Source organism: Sorghum bicolor, chromosome 5 (assembly GCF_000003195.3).
Source record: "Sorghum bicolor cultivar BTx623 chromosome 5, Sorghum_bicolor_NCBIv3, whole genome shotgun sequence".
NCBI lineage: Eukaryota > Viridiplantae > Streptophyta > Magnoliopsida > Poales > Poaceae > Sorghum > Sorghum bicolor.
Genome location: NC_012874.2, coordinates 69,525,613 through 69,549,098, shown reverse-complemented (window position 1 = coordinate 69,549,098; position 23,486 = coordinate 69,525,613). Strand labels below are relative to the sequence as shown.

Below are 23,486 nucleotides of genomic sequence, written 5' to 3'. Positions count from 1 at the left end.
CCCTTTCAATGCCTTCTATTTGAGTCGACAGAAAGTCTTCGTAGAACGGGGACAGCAAGCATAAGAAAAGTTAAGGAGCATTTATAAGTCGTTATCCTCAAAAACTTTTAATTTGTAAATTCCTTTTGAAGTTTTTCACAAGTAATGTTGCAGAAGATCCATGTATGAGCTCTGATACCAGCTGTGGCAGAACCTCCTGAATTAAGTGGCCCACATGCACCCATCATTGTCTCAAAGACTTCTGATCAGCGTGCACGAGTTCCAAATGACTCAAGAAGTCTGTCGGGTGTCCTCGGGAAACCCGAATCATCCACGTTTTAACTCATACAGGATCAACATGGAGTTACCACAACATTACAACATTTGTTACAAAAATAACTTACATCAGAGTGCGGAAGATTTATAACTTAATTTACAACATATGATGAAGTACAAACTTAACTAAATTTCCAAAAGGTGTGTAGAGTAGCGAAAGCATTTTAGGTGAAGCTTCTAAGATAGAAGAGGTGGATAAATCATGTCGCGCCCACCGACATGACCTCCATTAGCAGTCTAAGTCAGCACCTGCAACAGGGGTTATAAAACCCTGAGTACAAAAGTACTCAACAAGACTTAACCGACTAGAAAAGAGGTGAAGACTCAGGTATGCAGGCTATAGGGATTCAAGGTAAAGCTTTAGCAAGATCAAAGCATTTCTTTTTGCATAAAAGCTTACTAAGAGTAAAATCTACTTTCAAGTTTTAACTCAAGGTTATTATTTATGACTAACCAAATCATTATCAAACGTTCATAAGCAAACCATGTCCTTCTTATACCAAAGATTCACTTATTACTACGATGATGGGGTGAGGATTGAGGCTCCATATCCGAGGAAACACGGCGATTCGAATCGATTAAACCCAGCTGGGGATTCAGTACCACACGACATATGTAGAACTTAATCTTGCATATGTCAACCTTTTCTATAGATCCTCCCATACAAGAACGGGTCCAGCGTCACCCGAGAGTACAGCACACCACCATCCTACAGCCAATCTAGATGTTTCCCGGTCATCTCAGATCCGTAAGGTGGGTACACGCTACTCTCGCCATCTCTCCACTCCCAGTACGCGGTTAGCCGTTCTCAAGTATCGGAATAGCTATAGGTAAGGCTTACCAGCGCATGTGGGCTGTACTCAAAGGTCTCAATCACAACAGGCCAATCAACGGTACGGTCCTTAATCGACACAGTTGGAGACACTACTTTAAGACTCCATTCTTAAAGCAAGTCCACCGACCGGTCTCAAGTTTAAACATGATTAACCATAAAAGTATTTCACAACAACCCTTCAAACTTTCTCATTTGAAAACTTATCTAATAAGCAGGGCTAAGCATACTAAGCATTTTCATAAAGCAAGTATCAAGGTTAATATTGAAATCATCAAGGTAGATAATGCAGCAAATAGGATTCATTCAACTCCTATTCACCTAATGCATCATATTAACTCAAGTGATATAAATAACTTTATGAAAATACAAGGATAGGGTTTAATGTCCGGGGCTTGCCTTGGCGGGAAGGAAAGTCCGACAACTCAGCAAAACCAGATGGATTCACAAACTCGGAAGCAACCCATTGAGGATCAGATTCCTCCGGAGCGTAGTCTACACGTAGAAGTGCATATGCATGATCAATGAGATGTTCATGACATGATAAAGACAGGTTACATGTTCTTGGATGATAACAACAAACATAACTACCTCGAGTACAACTTACCTTCAAGGTATAAAAACAAACTAACTTAGTTATCAAAACATAGATTACTACTAAACAAATTTTATCATTTTCATGAAGCAAAGTTGTATAGATCTCAGGCAACAAAGATCATTTAAATGAAATAATCCATAACCAGAGAGCCTATCATGCCAAGTAACCACTGGTTGTCAATCAATCCCAAAGATCAATCAAAACCTAAAATGATTAGGTTTTCTATTTATCTTATTCAATTCTTAATTAAATATTAATGGCAGTAATTAAGTATTAACATCAAACAATAATTAAGTGCCAAAGGTCATTAAAGATAATGACCTCAGGTCATCACACAATCCCAAAAGCACTCAAATTCTAATTTGGAAATTAAGCTACTCATTATTTAAGTAAAGGCTAGCTAAAAACAAACAACTCTATTTGCACACATAACCAGGACAGCAGCATATACACAACTTCATTCAACCATAATTAGAGATCCAAACATCCAATAAAGATGATATTAGACTTTCTGGAAAGCTTAGATAATTTTCTACAACTTTGTTATTATCTTCGAGAACTGATTTAAAAGATAAAATAGCCAAACAGCATGAATAAACAATTCTGTCTAGACTTTGGACAGAATCAGACATTAAGCTTCATACATCTATAACCAGAGTTCTAGATCACCAAAATTCATGATCCATAACATTTTGGAAAGCTTATGAAAATTACTACAATTCATCTTTTATCATGAAAGCATGATTCATAAGTTTAGTAGGTTGAAATTGCACAACTACAGAAACTGATCCAGAATTTGACAGAGAGGAACCATTTCTGAAACTTAAATTTAAACAGGCATAACTCAGAAACTATAGGGCCAAATGCCACCAAAATTTAACACCAGCTAGATACATGAATTCTATACAACTTTGTTATAGACAAGTTTCATATCCAACATTATTTACCTAGAGCAATTCATCATGCTCTAAAAACTATCGAGAAACCACTAACAATTAAATTATAGAGAAATCAAATTTCATTTATGTTTCAAACTTGAACCTGGGCAAAACCCAGCTCACCAACAGTTGAAATACATCAAAGAGATACTAGAGAACATCATGGCCATCCCTAAATAAATACCTTTCATGTCTTTATTAATTAATTTAGATAAATAGACAAAGTAATAACCATATATCAAAAATACACAGTAAATTCTGAGAAAACTACAGCAGCTCATATATGTTCTTCAAAGTCTACTGTATAAATTTCATGCCATTTGGATAATTATAGCAATTTCTATGAAAAAGATAAATTTCCATCACAAGAACGCATGTAACAGCAAGATAAATAAGAAACTCGACAATTTCTACAAACACATAGCTAAATTATGTATCTATATGTTATAACAACCTCATATAAAGGCAGAGGAACTATATTTTACATTTATTTATTTTTACTTAAATTGTAAAATATTTAATAAGCACTAAATAAGATAAATTAATAACTTAACCATATATCATACACTGAACATGAAATCTTTACTGCAACACTCACATAACATCATGAGAACACCGTAAAAATTTCAGGCCCATAGGAGCTACACAGAATTAGATATGAATTTCAACTTTTTAAACATAATTAAAAGGCATAAATCATAACTAATTATTTTACTGCAAAACATGGTCAGTTTTATATTTTTAATAAAAACTAGACATCCTAAGGAGCACAACAAAATTTGGTTCACCAAAATTGGAGCTACCAAACTCTAGATATGAATTTTCAAAGATTCAACAAAACATCTACAAACAAGTCCTTATAGCACTATTCACCTGAGTCACAGTCTGTGCAACTAGACCCCTGCAGAAGTTCTAATTGTTGCACGAGGTCCTTGGTCGCGAATTGAAAACAGAGGAAATCCTCGTCGGCGGAGGTTTCAGCGCAACAAAGATATGTTGGCGTCGGGGAAGAGGCTGAGAGCATCAGTAGGCTCATGCGCTTCCATTGGTGGCCATGGCTTGCCCCGTGATGATCCGAGGAGGCGTGGCCGCGCGGGCAGCGGTACGGCAGCACAGAACACGGCCATGAGCCATCGTTCCAGGGAGTCCTGTGATGCAACAAGGAGGTCTTTGAGCATCACGGAATGGCAAGGATGCTAAAGGGACAAACGAGAGATCAAGAGAGCCACTGGAGATAGTTGGCCACGGTGAGGTGGTGCTCGACGGCCATGGTTTCCGGCGGCAGGACAGCAGAGGAAGAAATAGGAAGCAAGGAGGGCGCTGTCGTCCGCTTCGGATGAGGATGGCGTGGAATAGGCAAGGGCAAGCAGGCGCACAGCTGCGTGGAGGGCATGCCGGATGCCAGCGCGTCCATCGCGGTGTCCGGGAGGTGGAGCTGGCCGGCGGCCACTGCCCGAGTTACTGTAGCTCGTCCTTATCTCCCTCTTCCTTATTTACCAAATTACTTTTTATTTTGTGTAAAAACTCAGAAATCTACCAAAACAAGAAATGTGCAGCACAAAATTTACTACAACATTCCTTGAAAGCTCAAATTCAGATTTTGAAAGAAAGGTGATGAATTTAATCAAAACAGTTTGAATTTCAAATTCCAATTTGGGGAAAATTCCAATTTGAATTGGGGCAGATCAGAATTTCCAAAATTACTTTTGATTTTCCATAACAACTTGAAAAACTCCCAACATCAATGTTGTTTAACTTTTTGAGATCTACAACTTTTATGTTGGCCACTTTTCAAGATTCCAAATAGATTTTGAATTGTGGATTCAAATTGGAAAAGGGGACAATTTCTGGAAATCTGTATTTTCAAAATTACTTTGAATTTTGTACTGAAACTTCAAAAACTCAAAACACCAAAGTTGTACATCTTGACAAGATCTACAACTTTGCTTTTGAACTCATCCCCAAATTTTACTTAGTTTTCAAATTGCACCAAAGGGGGCAAAAACTAGGGTTGAAATTAGGGGTTTTTCTTAGCTATTCCCTTACCACCCTCCTTAGCTAGGGATTAAACAACCATCACAAGCATGATAAACACACTTTAATTCCCTAAGCACAATCAACCAAAATAAACTTATTTTTAAGTTAATGCATAATGATGTGCTCAACAATTATGCTTTGCAATGCTTGTGATGACATGATCCAGTTTTTAGTATTCGTAACATCAAGGATGTTACACTAATCAAAGACTAATTAGGAAGATTCATCTCATAAATTATTCTCTATCCATGTTTTTAGTTTCATAAATAGTATATATCTAGTACTTCATAAATATGTTCAAATATTTGATGTGACGAACGGTAATCTTTACCTTACTCAACCAAACAAGCCCTTAGTTATAGAATATATATATTTATAATAAATTTTGTATGGAGACATAAATGCTACTCCCTCCGTCATTCTCACTTAGCGAGAAGTCAATTATTTTTAACTTTAACCAATTATATAATAAAAAATATTAATTTTTATAATATGTAATTAGTATTATTAGATAAATCGTTGAATATACTTTCAAAATAAATTTGTTTGGAGATATAAATTTTGTATACATTTTTCTACAATCTTAGTCAAAGTTAAAGCGTCTTCAAGAGATTAGCCAAATCATTTACTAAAGATAAATTTAGTTATCATTGAAGGAAAAACATTTTCAACAGACTCTATAAACGACTCTTTAAATTTACTAGCTCTCCTCCCATTTTATTCGCTCTTTTGGATAGCTTAACTCACTAGCCATCCTTTACAGAGTCTTTTAGAGTATTCTAATATCTTTTTTTAAATCTATTTTAAAGAGTAGCTAAATTAGTAAATTTAGCTAACCTTTTTGGCTAATCTATTGGAGATGCTCGTAGAAAAGTTTGACCAGCATTATCTATTTTGGAGTGGAGGGAGTAATATTTTTTATTATAAACTTAGTTAAACTTAAGCTACCTCGACTGAGCCTATAATTGCATTCTTTCCTAGCTATAGAATATATTTTGATAATAAATTTTATATAAAGATGTAAATGATACTATAAACTTAGTTAAACTTAAGTTATTTTAGTTTAGGCAACGGATCTAGTGCAAATTCATCTCCCGTGCAAACTGTGCAAACTCTAATCTGGACCACAAGATGTTGATCCAAGGGACACGGAGAGATTAGGTCATTTTGCACTTAACCGCTCGTTCTTAATCACACTTTTACAAATCCCTCCTTCCACCTCTCTCATGCGCCCCTTTGATCAACATCTTGTGGTCTAGATTAGAGTTTGCACAGTTTGCACGTGAGATGAGTTTACACTAGATCCATTACCTTTAGTTTCCCTGTTTAGTTCTCCACCTAAAAATTTTTCAACCATCCCATCGAATATTTGGACACATGCATTAAATATTAAATGTAAATAAAAAAATAAACTAATTACACAGTTTGGTTGAAAATCACGAGACGAATTTTTTAAACCTAGTTAGTCCATGATTAGTCTTAAGTGCTACAGTAATCCACATGTGCTAATGACAGATTAATTATACTTAATAGATTTGTCTTTCAGTTTCTAGACGAGTTATATAATTTATTTTTTTATTAGTTTTTAAAAACTCCTCCCGATATTCTTCCGACACATTCAATATGACAACTAAAAAATTTTTATCTCCAATCTAAACAGGGCCTTAACCCATAATTATATTTTTTTTTCCTATTCGCTTTGACCAACCTGCATGCTCCGAGACGTAACTTTGTGCAACAGGAGAGGCCCTTGGCGCATCGAGCCTTGAACTTTGTTGGGGCATGTGGGGCCCACCTACGCGCCACGTGCACCGCGTATAGCCTGTCCCGTGACCCGTGCGGTGACAGCGACCTGACTCGGTTTCGACCGCTACCGGCCATGTGTGGTTACCTCTAACTATGAAAACTCTGCGGTACTTGTTTAGTTCCAAAATATTTTGCAAAATCGACACTGCAGTTTTTTCGTTTGTATTTAACAAATATTATTCAATCATAGACTAATTAGGTTTAAAAGATTCATCTCGTCAATTACGACCAAACTGTGTAATTAGTTTTTATTTTTGTCTATATTTAATACTTCATGCATGTGTCTAAAGATTTAATGTGACGGAGAATTTGAAGAATTTTGCAAAAATTTTTGAGAACTAAACAAGGCCAAAAAAAAAACTATGAAAACAGAACAGAAAGCGAACTTATATTTTTTGTCTGATTTTATTATTTTCGTTTTCGTATTTTAGATGTTTCGTATTTCAAATGTAAATTTTCTACTTTTAATTTGAAATATTTCAAATTCAAATTTTAGTTTAACCAAATTTAGCCAACTGCAACGGTCACATAGCCCAATGTAGTTGCCCAATGTAGTTGTGTTCTTTTTATCGGTGGTCAGTTGCCCTCTCTTTTATGGACGACACGCAATCTCATCTTTTTTGACCTCATGAGGTGTTGTCCTCTCAATTCGAGTTCATATTTCAATAACATTAAATTTTAGTTCAAATTCTAAAATAGTATGTTAATTGCTACATCTAATTTTAATTCTTATTATCCTGCTAGCTATTAATTGCTTGTTCTAGACTTATATTTATGTGTGGGCTATTGTAACAAATACCTAAGACTAAGGATCATATATTTTTTAATTGTTATATGTATTTTAATTTGATCATGCATGTACTTAGTCATGCACTTGGTATTACGGGTTAGTATTCCGTATTAAGTTTTCGTATATCGAATCCGCTCAAATTGGTTCGTTTTCGAAATTCTTAATATTTCGTAAGTTCGCGTTCGTTTTTGTGTATAGGACTTTACCATTTTCATTTTCGTTTTCGTATTTCAATTGTAGAAGTAGAAAACAATTTAAGAGTTTTTTCAACCGTTTTCGACCATTTTCATCCTTAATTACCTACGCTAAACTTTAATCCTGTTACCTCAAATGTTTAGAGAAAGCATTATATAAAAATTATTTTTGAAATTAAAAATATTTTAATCATGTTACCTCAAATATTTAGAGGAAGTATTAAATATAAATTATTTATAAAATTAAAAAATATAGTTAGGGAATAATTTGCGTGATGAAATTTTAGACCTAATTAGCCTATAATTAGACATTAATTATTATAGTTATAAATGTTAACTATGTAGACTTTAGTACCTCTAACTAATTAATCTATAGTTAAACACTAATTGTTATAGTTATAAACATACTACACTATTTATTAAACTTTAGTACCTTCAATCGTTTATCCTTTTTCATATTATTATAATATCGTTTTCGAATTTTGTTAAATATAAAAAAATATCAACTTTATTTGGTTTCAAAAAATATAGAAATATTTGAAAATAAACCGTCTTCGAACTCCCTCGTTCTTTAGAGCTTCAATTCATAGAATCCGTACCAATCAAATCCTTTTATAACTTTATAAAAAAATATCAATATCTACTATTATATAAAATAAGTATCTTATCAAAATATATACTATAATAAATCTAATAATACTAATTTGTTACTATAAATTTTAATATTTTTTTTAGAAAAAACTTTGATGGGGTGTCGACCATTTTCATCCACCTTACCCTGAGCGCGTCAGCGAGCACCTTTCATGGCGGGGCGATGTTCTTCTGATCAATCTATGCAAGGAACACGGACATGGATGCGATGCGCCACAAGCATTTCAGCGAGCACCTTCATGATCTCAGTTCAAAGTTCTTTCGATCAATACACAGGAACACGAACACGGATGATGGGGAATCCATACATACATCCTCTTATCTACGCCTATCTACTACTTCGCCGGATTGGGATTCACCGCCGCCGCCACTTCCGGCAGGTCGGTCTCGAACGCCCTGACGAGGTTGCCCAAGAACTTGCGCGTCACTCCGGTGAGGTTAGCCACCTTCTGCCTGTACGCCCTGAACGCCTCGGCGTCAACAACCACAGCAGGCGCGTCCGCCGCCTTCTTGCCCTTGCCGTCGCCGAAGAGGTCCGTCCGCTCGAGCTCGGCGGCGGCGTGGAGGCACTCGAGCCACCGGTTGGCCTGGTTCTGCAGGTCGTCGAACAGCGCGCGCTTGGCCGCGTCGCGCTCCGGGTCCAGGAAGTAGCCGTACGCGTGCGCCCACCGCAGCACCCGCCGCCCGTCGCCCACCTGCCGGTACGCCTCCGCCACGAACGCGAGCTCCGTGGCCGGCACGTCCGCGGCTCTCGCCATCCGCTCCAGCTCCCCGCGCTCCAGCGCCGCCATGTCCCGTGCCGCGCTCTCCAGCGCCGCACGGTTCGACGCCCACCGCTCGTAGTGGTACAGGTACCGCTCCAGCGACGCCCTCGCCCGACGCCGATTCGCCTGCTCCTCCTTGGCGGCGGCGGTGCCGGTGCCGGTGCTCGCCACCGCAGCCGCCGCTTCTTCGTCAGCGCCGGCGGCAGGACCCGCGCGGCTGTCGTTGCAGGCGTAGTGGTTGGCGCCTCCCGCCGGCTGGAGGCAGAGCCAGCAGAAGTGGTGGCCGCAGGGCGGGGAGCAGCGCATGTGGTTGCAGCCCTGGTTCTTCTCGATGGGGCGGCCGCACTTGGGGCACGGCTTGGTGTGCGCCACCACCCAGTTGGCCGTCTCCGCCGAGTCGGAGCTGTTCTTCACCAGCCACGCGCGCACCGTGCCGCACGACACCGGCCGGTGCGCCTCCTCGCCGCAGGACCAGCACACCCCGTGCCCGCACTCGCAGAACACGTCCGCGTCCGCCGAGGCGGCGTCGCCGAGGAACTCCAGCGCGCGGGCGCACCCGGCGCCGCCGCACCACCGCACCTTCCCGCCACTCTCCTCCACGTACGACCGCAGCCAGAACCGCGCGTACCGGTCCCCGTCGTCGTCCGCGCTCCCCGATTCGTCCGCCGCCGAAGCCAGCACCTCGTCCACGAGCTCCCGGACGACGGGCGCGGAGCAGGACGGGTCCGGGCACCGCAGCGACAGGCAGCGCGGGCCGTCGGCCACCGCGGCGCGGACGTACCCTTGCCAGCACCCGTGGCAGTACAAGTGTTCGCACCCCGCCGACGCCGTCCGCCCCGCCGGGAACTCGTCGAAGCAGATGCCGCACACGCGCGGCCCCGGGCCCGGCCCCGCGCCGCGGGACGCGGGGACGAGGTCGAGCTGGTACGGGTCCAGGGGCAGGCCGACGGCGCCGCGCACGCGCCGGTCGTCCGTGAACCACTCCTCCTGGACCCGCCCCACGCGCCACTTGAAGTGGCGCAGCAGGACGGCCGCGAATCCGGGCGGGATCGACAGCACCTCGGCGACCTTCGCCGTGTCCGCTTCTTGCCGCGCGCAGATGTCCTCCTCGGTTAGAACCACGTACCTCCGCTCCTCCCTGGCGCACGCCGCCGCCGGGGCGGCGTCGTCGAGCTGTGCCTGCTCGGATCCTCCGACGCCGTCGTCATCGTCGTACTCGCAGATGTAATCCTCCTCGCCAGCGCCGCCGTCGTCGTCGCAGTCGTCGTACGCGCACATGTAATCCTCCTCGCCGGGGTCGGGGTCGGGGTCGGGGCCGTCGCCATGAGGCGCTGCCTGAGCATGGCCTCCGCAAGAGTCGCCAGCGCCGTCGCCGCTGTCTCCGTCGTGGCGGGGGCGGCCGGAGGGCCCGGAGGTAGGCGCGCCTTCGCAGATCTTGCGGCGGCGGCTCGTCTCGCCCTTGCCGTCGTCGTCTTCCGCGAAGCTGCTGGCGTTTCGGGACCGCTTGTTGCAGGCGCCGCCGTGATGGTCGCTGCTGCTGCCCATGCCGGACGCCGGGGCGGCGGATTCTTGGTGGGGGCGTTGGACTCCTAACCGCGTTCCGTTGGCATGTAGCGGTGTCCTCGTAGCTTCCTCGGACTTTTTCCGACGACGGGCTAGGATAGGAAGATAGTTTTTTAATAAAAAGAAATCCTAACGAGTACTACTAGGATTTGATGTCCTACTCCTACTCCGGTTTACTTGCAAAATATTTTGCAAAATGTAAATAATACCAATTTTGTTTGTATTTGACAAATATTGTCCAATCATGTACTAACTAGGCTCAAAAGATTCGTCTCGTCAATTTCGATCAAACTGTGTAATTAGTTTTTATTTTCGTCTATATTTAACGCTTCATGCATACGTCTAAAGATTCGATGTGACGGGGAATCTGAAAAATTTTGCAAAATTTTTTGAAACTAAACAAGGCCCTAAAAAAATTTGATGTCCTACTCCTATTGGAGTATACGAACAAATACAATTGGATAAAAAGGAATTTCCATGTATGTAAAAAAAATATCGAAACTTTGCTGTTAAGTAAAAAAAAGCTGCATGATGATCGAGGATTGATTCGGTGAAAAGTGAAAACGGACGCTAGCGGCCGCACACGACACGGCACACACTATGCGGTCGTGGCTGCTGACGTCCCCGCGTCCACGAGACAGCCGTTCATTCACGTCCCTTTTTAATATTGTAGCCATTTATTTTAAGAAAAAGTGTATATAACCCAAAAACTATTTAAAATTGAATACTTTATCCTCTAATTCTATCACTGAACTTTCAAAACCAGTCAAATAACCCTCGAGTGGTTTTAGTTAGTGGTTGTGTGTTTTTTTTATTTATTTCTGCTGAATTTTGAAAAATCATAATAAATCATAGAAAAATCATAAAATAAAAAATTCAATTTTGTTGGATTTCTACAGTGAATATATAATATGGTATATTTTAGTATAAAGTTTTTACTGTAATTTTAAATCTATATTTTTTCTATAATTAATTCGAATAATTCATATATGTATTCCTATGGTCCAATTGTGGTAAAATTTTTATGGCGGGCTCATTATTGTATGTATGAACTATGGTAAAAATTTCATACTCATTAGATCACGTATAACTTAGTTATATATAAAGCATAGATTTAACAAGAACAAAGCTAAATAAATATATAACTAAGTTATACTTGATCCAATACGTAAGAGCCCACCATAAAATGTTTAACTACATATATTAATTATTCTTATTAATTATAAAAAACATAGATTTAAAGCTAAAAAAAAACTTTATACTAAAGTATACTGTATTATATATGCATTGTGTAAATCTACTCATTAGGAGTTCAACAAAATTGAAATTTTTATTTTATGATTTTTTATGTGATTTATTATGATTTTTCAAAGATTCGGCAGAAATAAATAAAAAAGAAGAAGACAAAACCACTCTAGGGGGTTATTTGACCGGTTTTGAAAGTTCAGGGAGTAGAATATCTGATTTTATAGTTTGGGGGGTAAAATATTCCACCCTAAGTAGTTTGGAGGTTTATGTAGACTTTTTCCTTCATTTTATCTCAATATTATTTAGGCCTTGTTTAGTTGGCAAAAAATTAGAATTTCGAATATTATAGTATTTTTGTTTGTATTTAAAAAAATATTGTCCAATCATAGAATAATTAGGCTCAACAGATTCGTTTCACAAATTACAAGTAAACCGTGTAATTAATTTTTATTTTATTCTATATTTAATACTCCATGGATATGCCGTAAGATTCGATGTGGCAGGAAATCTGAAATTTGGCAAAACTTTTTGGAAAGTAAACAAGGCCGATATTTTTATGTAACAGTTTTATATAGAATAGTTGGTACGAGTAAAAGAATAAGTTACAAGATATGATTTAGGAGAAATATTTTTTAAACCAAATAACGATAAAATTATATGTTGCTTGAATAACAATAAAAAATAAGATATCTATGATATGGAAAGAGTGTTAATTTTATAGACAGTCTTAATATCTGTAACTGCAAATGAGGTAGTACAAAATCTTTTGGAAATACTAGTGGGACAAATAGTCAAACATGACATACAAAAATTAAAAATAACATTTTTAGTGGGGCCAAGAGAGTACACCTGACATGGCACGATTGACGCTACAAGTCCATACCAATTTTAGAAAAGAATTTACCAGTTCGGCAGTACTGCTGCTATTTCATCCCAAAATGAAATATATAATTCTAGGTTTCGAAACTTACTTAGGCCTTGTTTAGTTCCTACAAAAAACCAAAAAATTTCCAAGATTCTCCATCACATCGAATCTTACGGCACATGGAGTATTAAATATAGATGAAAATAAAAACTAATTGTATAGTTTGCCTGTAAATCACGAGACGAATCTTTTAAGCCTAGTTACTTCATAATTGGACAATGTTTGACAAATAAAAACAAAAGTGTTACAGTAGCGAAATCAAAAAACTTTTCACAACTAAACAAGGCCTTAAGTTTAACTAGATTATAAGATAGTGCGAAATTAAAAATATAATCTTTTATTGTCACACCAAACCTAATATTTTGTTGATGCGACTTATACAAATAGAAAAGTACCTATAGAGACTTAGAGTATTTCGATGAGTTTTGTAGAATAACTCCTATTATGATTTTTAAGAAAAAAAAAGTGTCCTCCAACAGTTTGCCAAAAAACTCTATATCCAACATGATGCATGGATTCTAGATGATAAAGCGATAGGAAACAAATAAATATTAAAAGAAAAAATTGAGTTCTCAACGCCAAAACATTTAGGAAGCACTGTAATAGAATGTTGCAGAAGGATAAAATTTAATGTTTTTTTTTGTTAACTTGCTATATCTATTTGTTTAGCAGGTACACTATACTAAATTCCTAGAGATCTTAGATACACAAATCCACCAAATTTCTCCAATTAATTATTCAATATAATTTATTAACTATAAAAAATTCTCCACCAACAATTGTGTGAGATTTAATTTGGCTATGTAAAAAGGCAGAAATGTAGACATTAACCCCTATGAGTCACTTTGAAGCTGCAAATAGTTTGCATTTGCCACACTAGTTCTAAAAAGTGATCCCAAACCAATTTACCCTAGCCAAAGATGATCCAAAATAAGCTGTCTATCACAGATTTTACCAACGTTGAAAACCGTCAAGAATGAGATAATAATAAGTATATAAAAACTTAATCACACTAGTCCAAAAGAGTGATTCTGATTGATGAAGGATCCATGCATGCATCCAGTGTCTACTTGAGTGACTTGAACTCCGGCAGGTCCGTGGTCTCGAACGCTTTGACGAGGTTCCTCAAGAAGGTCCTCGTCGCCGTCGTGTAGCTCTCGACCCTGTCCTTGTAGTACTTGAGCAGGTCTCTGACGACGGCGGGCTCGGCGTCGGAGCAGAAGAGCTCCCTCCTCTCCAGCTCGGCGGCGGCGTGCAGTCGCTCCAGCTGCGAGTTGGCCTGGTCCAGCAGGTCCTCGAACAGGCCGCGCTTGGCGGCGTCGCGCACCGGGTCCAGGTAGTAGCCGTACGCGTTCGCCCACTTGAGCACCCGCCGGCCATGCGCGATCTCCTCGTACGCCTTGCTCAGGAACGCGAAGCTCGCCGCCGGCTGCCCGGACACGGCCGCGATCCTCTCGATCTCCGAGCTCTCCAGATGCGCCATGTCCTTGAACACGTTCTCCAGCGACGAGTAGTTGGCCGCCCACCGCTCGTAGTGGTACACGTACCTGTCCATGTCCATGGCCGCCTGGCTCCGGCTCTGCTGCCTCGCCGTCGCCGTTTCCCCTTCCTCCTGCCTGCCGCCATTGCCGCCGCCGTCGAAGCCTGCGCAGCCGGTGTGGTTGTCCCAGGAGTCGAGGCAGACCCAGCAGAACTCGTGTCCGCACGGCGGCGGGCACGTCATGTGCATGCACCCCTGGTTCTTCTCGATGGGCAGCCGGCACCGCGGGCAGTGCTTGGTGTTGGCAAGCACCCAGTTGGACGTCTCCGTGTAGGACGCGTTCTTGTCCAGCCACGCGCGCACCGTGTCGCACGTCACCGGCCGGTGCGCCTCCTCGCCGCAGCTCCAGCAGAAGCCATGCCTGCACGCGCAGAACACGTCCGCGGCGGCGGCGGCGGCGCCGCCGAGGAACTCCACGGCGCGCGTGCACCCGGCGCCCGGGCACCACTTGATCCGCCCACCACCGCCGGCGCCGCCGCCGCTGCTGCCCTCCTCCACGAACGACCGGAGCGTGAACCGCGCGTACCGCTCCCTGTCCTTGGCGTCGGCGGCCACGTCGACGAGCTCCTGGACGACGGCGGCGTGGCAGGACGGGTCCGGGCACCGCAGCGCCAGGCACCGCGCGCCGTCGTCCACCGCCGCGCGGATGTACGCGCGCCAGCACTCGCCGCAGTAGAAGTGGGCGCACCCCGCCGACCTCGTCTTCCCGGCGGGGTGGTCCACGAAGCAGATGGCGCAGGACAGCTCGGCGCGGCTGACAACCGTCGGCACGGGCACGCCGTCGGCTGGAAGGCCGATGGCGGCGCGGACGCGGGCGTCGTCGGAGAACCACTCCTCCTGGCCACGGCCGGCGCTCCACTTGAAGTGGCGCAGCAGGACGGCCGCGAAGCCCCGCGGGATGGAGAGGATCTCGGCGACCTTGGCCGTCTCCGCCTCCTGCCGCGCGCGGACGGCGTCCTCGGTGAGGACGACGTACCTCTGCTCCTCCTCCTCGTCGGCGCCGTCGGCGGCGTTTACTTCCGTGGTTTGGACATCGTCGTCGTAGTCGCAGGTGTCGTCGAACGTGTAGTCGTCGTCCTCACCGTAGCCATCGTCGTCGTCGTCGTCGTACTCGTACCCCGCCGTCCCCATCGTCGTGCCGCCGATGAGGTCTCACGGAGGAGGAGGGTTTAGTAGATGAGGGTACTATGCTATCTATCGCAAAATCTTGCAGTTGCTTATTTAAAGGGATTCGATTCGACATGCATATCTCGTTTTTTGAACCGATTGTGTCTCGCGTCCAGCAGCAGATGCTGGGTGCTGGAAGATAGGAAGCCGGAAGCCGTCCATCACACATCCGATGGCAAGCAAGATGAGATGGGCCTGTAGCTGTAGGCCATCTCTATGCGCTGGAAATGGCAGTGCGCCCGGCCCATAAATAGCCCAGTAGAAAAACAGACTCCGCGCATCTACGTGAAGGTGAAGAGAATTTACTGCGGAAGGGTTGACGACTTCCGAGGATCTTGTGAAAGGAATCATTATTGTTTATAGATTTTTTATCTATACTTAATGCTTTATACATGTGCGGCAAGATTTGATATGGTAGAGAATGTTGAAAAAATTTTAGTTTTTGAGATAAATTAAATAAGGCATAATTAAATGAAACGGAAGATCTAATCGAAGATTATTATATCTAATTAAAAGATGGAGATACTAATGTTTAATTAGGATTTACTGAGCTAATTATTTAGAAACGGCATCTAATCCGACGCTTTAAAGCTTTTATTAGGCCTCCTTTGAAATGCATAAATGATAAAACACCATGGAACTCTATGGTACTTGCACTTTTGATGCGTGTCTTTTTGCATCTAATCTTGCACTGACTTTGGCTTAACAATTTGACCTTAATCCCAAGTGCTAATTCCATGCCAACTTTGTCTTATGAAATTTTAAATCATCTGCAAATTCACGCGAACGTGCGGGTTATGCTTCCGGTATCCCCAAAACGACAGAAAAAAGAATGAGTGACTGAAGCTAAACTGAATAACACACTAATTTAAGTCTTTAGTGCGAAGTATAAATCTGATGAAAGATAGTAGTATGGGTTTGGAATCCATCCATGTCTCCTACTCCGTCGTCTCCACCTCGGCCAGGTTGGTCTCGAAGGCTTTCACGAGGTTCTCGAAGTAGTGCCGCGTCACCTGGGTGAGGCTCTGAAGCTTCTCCTTGTAGCTCTTGTACCTCTCGCCGACGTCGGCCGCGTCGCCGGCGCAGAGCTCCATCCTCTCCCCCTCGGCGCAGCCGTGCAGACGCTCCAGCGAACTGTTGGCGTCCTTCTGGAGCTGGTCGAACAGGTTGCGCTTGATGGCGTCGCGCTTCGGGTCCAGGAAGTAGCCGTACGCGTGCGCCCACCGCAGGACTCGCCGGCCGTCGGCGACCTGCTCGTACGCCCTGGTCAGGAACCTCAGATCGCTGGCCGGAACCCTCACCTTCTTCGCCATCTTCTCCAGCCCCTTATTACCCTCCAGGTCGGCCATGTCCTTGAAAACCTTCTGCAGCGACGTGTCGTTCGCCGCCCACCGCTCGTAGTGGTACAGGTACCTGTCCAACGACGCCTTGGCTTGCTCCCGCCGTTGCTCGTCCTTGCCGCCGGCGTTGACCTTGCCCGGCTGCGCCCGGTAGCCATGGCAGCCGATGTGCCTGCGTCCCAATGGCTGCAGGCAGATCCAGCAGAAACGGCAGTAGCAGGGGGCGCTGCACGTCATGTTGTTGCAGCCCTGGTTCTTCTCGATCGGCCGCCGGCATTTGGGGCAGAGCTTGGTGTTGGTCAGCACCCAGTTCGCCGTCTCCGAGTCGGAGACGTTCTTGGCCAGCCAGGCGCGCACCGTCTCGCACGACACCGGCCGGTGCGCCTCCTCGCCGCAGCTCCAGCAGAAGCCGTGCGTGCACTCGCACAACACGTCCGTCGCGTCGCCGGCGCAGCCGACGAACTCCACGGCGCGGGAGCAGCCGCGGCCGGGGCACCACTTGACCCTGCCGCCGCTCTCGTCCACGAACGACCAGAGCGCGAACCGCGCGTACCGCGCCCTGTCCTTGGCGTCGGCCACCTCGTCGACCAGCTCCCGCGCCACGGCCGCCGAGCAGGACGTGTCCGGGCACCGCAGCGACAGGCACCGCGGGCCGTCCTCGACGGCCGCGCGCACGTACCCGCGCCAGCACTCGACGCAGTACAAGTGGGTGGAGCACGCCGCGGACCTCGTCCTGCCGGCGGGGAAACTTCCGAAGCAGATGGCGCAGTCGACGGCGACGCGCCTGCGGCTAATAAGCGCCGTGGGCACGAGGACGCCGCCGTCCGCCGGCAGGCCGACGGCGTCGCGGATGCGGCGGTCGTCGGAGAACCACTCCTCCTGGAGCCGCATCACTCGCCACTTGTAGTGCCGCAGTAGGACGGCGGCGATGCCCGGCGGGACGGACAGCACATCGGTGACCTTGGCGATGTCCGCTTCCTGCCGCCCGCGGATAGCGTCCTGGCTCAGAACGATGTACCTCTCGTCGGCGCGTTCGATCGGCTCGGCGCCGTCGACCTCCGTCGTCTCCTCGTCGTCGCTGTAGTAGTAGATCAAATCCTCCTCACCGGTGCAGTCGCCGTTGTCGTCGATCTCGTCACCGTTCTTGTTATAATCTTCCGTGTCGTCTCCAGTCTCGCCAGTGCCGGCTGTTGAAGCGGCGGCGATCGGGCATGTCTTGCTGAGGCCATTGTCGCCATCGCCGTCCTTGTTTGTTTTCTTCATGCTGCGCCGCCACGCCTCGCCGCCAGGGTCCCTGGCGAAGTTAGACACGTACGTTGCTGGTGCGATGCGACTATCAGCACTCTGCTAAAACATTGGGGATTTTGTTTGCACAAACAAACTCTTGTGGATATCGTTGACTTCAGATCTTGAGAGCCCTGTACCCACAACACATTATGGATAACGGCATGTGAGTAAAAATTCTACTTTTTTTATTGTACTACTATTAACATGGTGATTCAAGAAATATACGCTTTAATCAAAAAAAAAAGAAAAGAAAACAAATATACTCGCTTTGTCTCTACAGTATATAAAATATAAAGGTTTCAAAGTTTAAAATTTGTATCAAAATACAAAGTATTCTGGGTCCTCAACGTTTTTCCGTTGTTTTTGGCAGGAACTATTGAGGTTTCATTTAAATTTGGCGTCATCCAAATCAAATAGCCAATCACTAAGAAAAATAACAACTGAACTACTCCCCAACTACTAATGGATAATTTGGTATTTTTTCATACTCTTTACTTTAACTAAAAATCACTTGGATACCTTTCATTTAAAGACAGAGGGAGTATTTAATTAATAGCATAACAAAGGTGTGCATGTGTACTAGGTTCAAACTTTTGTCTAAAAAACATAATATTCTAATTTTGTCCCATTTTAAACCATAGTTTGACCAAATTATATAAACAAGATATCAATAGTTGTGGCATAGCAAACTTATAACATTTTTACTTACCCGATAACTAGTGTCAACCACACATATCCTATACATGGTTTAGTTTGGCCTAGGTCCAAGTGCTTATTGTATATTTATACATATATATGTATATCTGAAGACTCCAGAATAAAAGTAATTCTAGTTTCTTCTAGCGGGTGTCATAAAGAAGTATCCTTCTGCACATCATATTTGTTTTTTCCGTGATGTCAACTTTATTGAGTCTTATCCTTAAGGCTCTGTTCACTGGTCTGAAAAGTTATGGCTGAAATTACTGTTGGCCGACCTATTGTGAGAGAAAAACACTGCTGATCTATTCTGATGTCAACTTTGCTTACATCCTATCTACATTTATTCACCATCATCTTCTTCATCTACTTCACCTATGGATTCTATCACACCTTCACTTGATATTCATATTTCCCACAATCTTCCCATTCCTTCACAATCTATTCCTACACGTCCTCCTATTCATTTTCATTATAAATATTGTCCTTATGTTCCTTCAAAACTAAGCCACCTTCTAGTTTTCCTTATCCTAAGGCCAGTGCCACAAATACTCCTTCCTATGATCCCTCTTCTGGTCTAGACCCATATTATGATCTTAGAAATTGACCCACCATTCTTGTGCCTGATAGGCTTTTTCCTCACTGTTGGTGCTATTAGTGAACCTTCTTCATACTAGGAGGCCTTGAGCATTCCTGACTAGCTTCTAGCTTGGGAGAAGGCTCATGTTTAAAGAACTTGCAGCTTTGGAGCACACTAGTACTTGGGAGGTGGTTCCTTTATCTGCACGTGTTGTCCCCATCAAATGCAAATAGGTTTATAAAGTTAAAATAAAAGTTGATGGATCAATCAAGTGATACAAAGTTTGCTTAGTTGCTCGAAGTTTTCAACAGTCTTATGAAGTGTTTGACAAGGCGACATCCTGTGGCTGCCTTGCACTAGGTGATGGGGTACCACAGAGCCTAGGGGTAGGAGATACCTAGGTAGTGCCCATTAGTTCTGGTAGACGAACAAGTCGTCCCTTGATGTCTCTACAGGTAGTTCCATGAAGATAGCGATGTTGAGCGACAGGGGAAGAGGAAAGGACAGAGAGGGACGTGTAGGGTGTGGATGTATGGCAGCAAAGGCCGATGCTATGTACGATGGCGAAGACGGTAGAGGTGCAGTTGCACTGGCAGTGAAGACAATAGGCGCAACTTGGTGGCCGCACATGGCAGCACAGATGGTAGACATGACTGATAGGATGTGGATAGTGGCAAAGACGAAAGATAGGCAGACATAAAACAGATTTAGGGGCACAGGTGCGTCGTGCGTGCATCTAGGAGGAGGCGGGGGGATAGAGAAGGTGGGCTAGGCTCTTTGATGGGATATTCTATTTAACTTTAGGTGCACATTTCTCCTATTTCTTCTTTATTCAAGTTAATATATGTAGATGTGTATAAAACGCCTAGGAACCGCCTTGAAAAAGTCTAGGCGCACTTTGGCTTACCTAAGCTGTAAGCGGAGGTCACCTCCTAGACAACATCTAGCACCTAATGTCACGACTACGAGGAGACCTTTTCCTCCTATCGCTCATATAGCTACTATTCGAACTTCATTGTTGTGGCCGCCATTTGCTCATGGAATATCTATCTGGTAGATGTCAAAAATGTTTTTCTCTTCATGGTAATTTACATGAAGTATATATGCAATGACATCATGATCCTTCACTGTTTGTGCATGTTTCTAAGCGTCACCGCACATTACTTTTGCTTTATGTGGATGATATGCTGATTACTAGTGATGATATTGAATATATTACCTTTGTAAAGGTGCATCTCCATGAGCAATTTGTTGAAATGAACTCAAACAAAAACAAGATCTTATCTTAGACTAAACACGATCACTAAAGTAACTTAATGTTAGAAACTAAAACTAAACTTAATAATACCTCCGGTACACGGAGAGGGAAAATTGACATAGAAGACGGTAAAATTTGATTTCAACATCGCCAAACTAATATAATTTCCCTAACTAATAAAATGATTGAAACTTATATGTATATAGGAGATTGTCCATATGTATGAAGTGACAAGAACACAGAATCAAGATAAAGCAAAACTGAAACACGAATGAATGAATCCCTGGATTGCTACCTATTTTTTCACAGAATTGAACTCGGGCAGGTCGGTTTCAAACGCTTTCACGAGGTTCCCAAAGTAGTTTCGAGTTACTTTGGTGAGCTTCACGAGCTGTTCCTTGTACGCCCTGTACATGTCGTTCATGGCGGATCCGCCTTGGCCGCCGCAGAACTTCATCCTCTCCACCTCGGCGGCGTGGTGCAGGTCTTCCAGCCGCCGGTTGGCGTCGTCCTGCAGCTGGTCGAGCAGGTTCCGCTTGGCCTCTGGGTCCAGGTAGTACCCGTACGCATACACCCAGCGCGTCACTCGCCGGCCATAGGCGATCAGCTCATACGCCATGGTCAGGAACTCAAGATCCTCCACCTGGATTTCCAGCGTCGCCGCCATCTTCTCCAGCTCCGACCTCTTCAACTCGTCCATGTCCGCCAGAGCCTTCTGCATCGACTTGGCGTTCACTGCCCACCGCTCGTAGTGATACAGGTACCTGTCCAGCGACGCCTTGGCCTGCTGCTGCCGTTGCTGGGCAGCGTCCATGCCACTCTCCTGGTAGCTCGAGCGGCAGCCGGAGCGGTGCGGCCATGGGCCCAAGCACACCCAGCAGAACTCGTAGCGGCAGGGGGTGCTGCACGTCATGTGCATGCACCCCAGGTTCTTCTCGATCGGCCGCCGGCACTTGGGGCAGAGCTTGGTGTTGGTCAGCACCCAGTTCGCCGTCTCCGAGTCGGAGACGTTCTTGGCCAGCCACGCGCGCACCGTCTCGCACGACACCGGCCGGTGCGCCTCCTCGCCGCAGCTCCAGCAGAAGCCGTGCGTGCACTCGCAGAACACCTCCGTCGCGTCGCCGGCGCAGCCGACGAACTCCACGGCGCGGGAGCAGCCGCGTCCCGGGCACCACTTGACCCTGCCGCCGCTCTCGTCCACGAACGACCAGAGCGCGAACCGCGCGTACCGGGCCTTCTCCTCGGCGTCGTCGGCCACCTCGTCGACCAGCTCCCGCACGACGGCCGCCGAGCAGGACGGGTCCGGGCACCGCAGCGACAGGCACCGCGGGCCGTCCTCCACCGCCGCGCGGATGTACCCGCGCCAGCACTCGTCGCAGTAGAAGTGGGCGGAGCACGCCGCGGACCTCGTCCTGCCGGCGGGGAACGTTCCGAAGCAGATGGCGCAGACGAGACGCTCGCGGCTGTGCGCCGTGGGCACGATGACGCCGCCGTCGTCCGCCGGCATGCCGACGGCGTCGCGGATGCGGCGGTCGTCGGAGAACCATTCGTCCTGGACACGCATCGCTCGCCACTTGTAGTGCCGCAGCAGGACGGCGGCGAAGCCCCGCGGGACGGACAGCACCTCGGCGACCTCGGCCGTGTCCGCCTCCTGCCGCGCGCGGATATCATCCTGGCTCAGAACGATGTACCTCTTCTCCGCGAGTTCCACCGCGTTGGCGTCGTCGTCGACCTCCGTCTCCGCGTCATCGTCGTCGTTGCTGTAGTAGTAGATGAAATCCTGGCCCGTGCTGTCGCCGCCGCCGTCCGTCTCGTCGTCACAGTTTATGCTGCAATCTCCCGTGCCCTCGTCGTCGCCGGTCCTGCCATCGTTGTCGTCCTCGTCAAACGGGCGTCTCTTGCCGGCGCCGATCTCGCCATCGCCATAGTCCTCCTCACCCCGGCATGTCTTGCCGGCGTCAATCTCGCCATCGCCGTAGTCCTCGTCAACCCGGCATCTAATGCCGGCGGCATTCTTTCCCTCGCCGCCGTCCCTGCTTCTCTTCTTCCTGACGCGGCCGCGGCCCTTGCCGCCTTCGGCTGTCGACATGCCGCGCTGCGCCGCCAGGGTCTGGTGCTATCTGCTATGCATGCGGACTCTCCTAAGATATTGTTGACCAGAGAATTTTGCTCCCAAACAAAATAGATCAGCTTTTATATGACTAAATGATTTCATTCGCCCTTTGACTTGCGAAAAATCTTCCCTGGACCTACAACGCCTATACCTAGGACTAGGATCTATATTCTTTCTATTAGGAATAGAGATTTTTTTAATAAAAACATACAGTACAATTGTTTTACTAAATGGTCATCTAAATATACTCATCTTTTATTCTGAATTTTTTGCTAGCTAAATATAGAAAACAAAAATGATTTTTCTAGAGTAGGCACGAGGTATAAAATAACTGTTGGAGAGTGTAAAGATATAACAAGCAATTTTTATACAAATGACTCTTCAAATGCTAATTTAGAAAGTGGAATTTAGAAAAACTTTTGGAGATGTTCTTAGAGCATCTCCAAGGATTTTGCATTTGAGGTTTACATTTGAGTAATTTGCCAAAAAGCTCCAAAAAAAGGTATCCAACGGTTTTGCATTTAGAGTTTGCAATTTGGGCAACTTGGCAAATGAGGGAGCAAACTTGTCAAAAATGACAAGCTGTGGACGACTTTGCAAACCCGATCGCGCGAGTAAAGCCACGCGCAAGGAAAGCGCGCACGCCTGGAGACCTTCTATTTTTATCCTTTGCCAAGTCCAAATGCCAATTCCCTTGGAGATGACCTATTTTTATCCTTTGCATTTTGTTATGGGAGTTTGCAAATAGCAATAAATGCCAAGTCAATTTGCCAAAGCCTTTGGAGATGCTCTTAGCTATTTGCCGAGCTACAAGAGCCAAACTACATAAGGGCATCTCCAAGGT

At 45.2% G+C, this 23,486-nt stretch overlaps 4 protein-coding genes across 4 annotated transcripts; all 4 read right to left on the bottom strand.

The window, feature by feature from the left end:
• On the bottom strand, positions 8,364-10,735 carry LOC8070200 (probable E3 ubiquitin-protein ligase ARI7). The gene has a single exon (XM_002449911.2). It carries the CDS (start codon positions 10,468-10,470, stop codon positions 8,497-8,499), a length of 1,974 nt encoding a protein of 657 aa, XP_002449956.2. The 5' UTR covers positions 10,471-10,735; the 3' UTR covers positions 8,364-8,496.
• Positions 13,728-15,332, bottom strand: LOC8070199 (probable E3 ubiquitin-protein ligase ARI8). Its single transcript, XM_021462173.1, has one exon. It carries the CDS (start codon positions 15,330-15,332, stop codon positions 13,728-13,730), a length of 1,605 nt encoding a protein of 534 aa, XP_021317848.1.
• On the bottom strand, positions 16,216-18,024 carry LOC8070198 (probable E3 ubiquitin-protein ligase ARI8). The gene has a single exon (XM_002449909.2). It carries the CDS (start codon positions 17,969-17,971, stop codon positions 16,307-16,309), a length of 1,665 nt encoding a protein of 554 aa, XP_002449954.1. The 5' UTR covers positions 17,972-18,024; the 3' UTR covers positions 16,216-16,306.
• Positions 20,825-22,640, bottom strand: LOC8070197 (probable E3 ubiquitin-protein ligase ARI7). The gene has a single exon (XM_021462172.1). It carries the CDS (start codon positions 22,616-22,618, stop codon positions 20,825-20,827), a length of 1,794 nt encoding a protein of 597 aa, XP_021317847.1. The 5' UTR covers positions 22,619-22,640.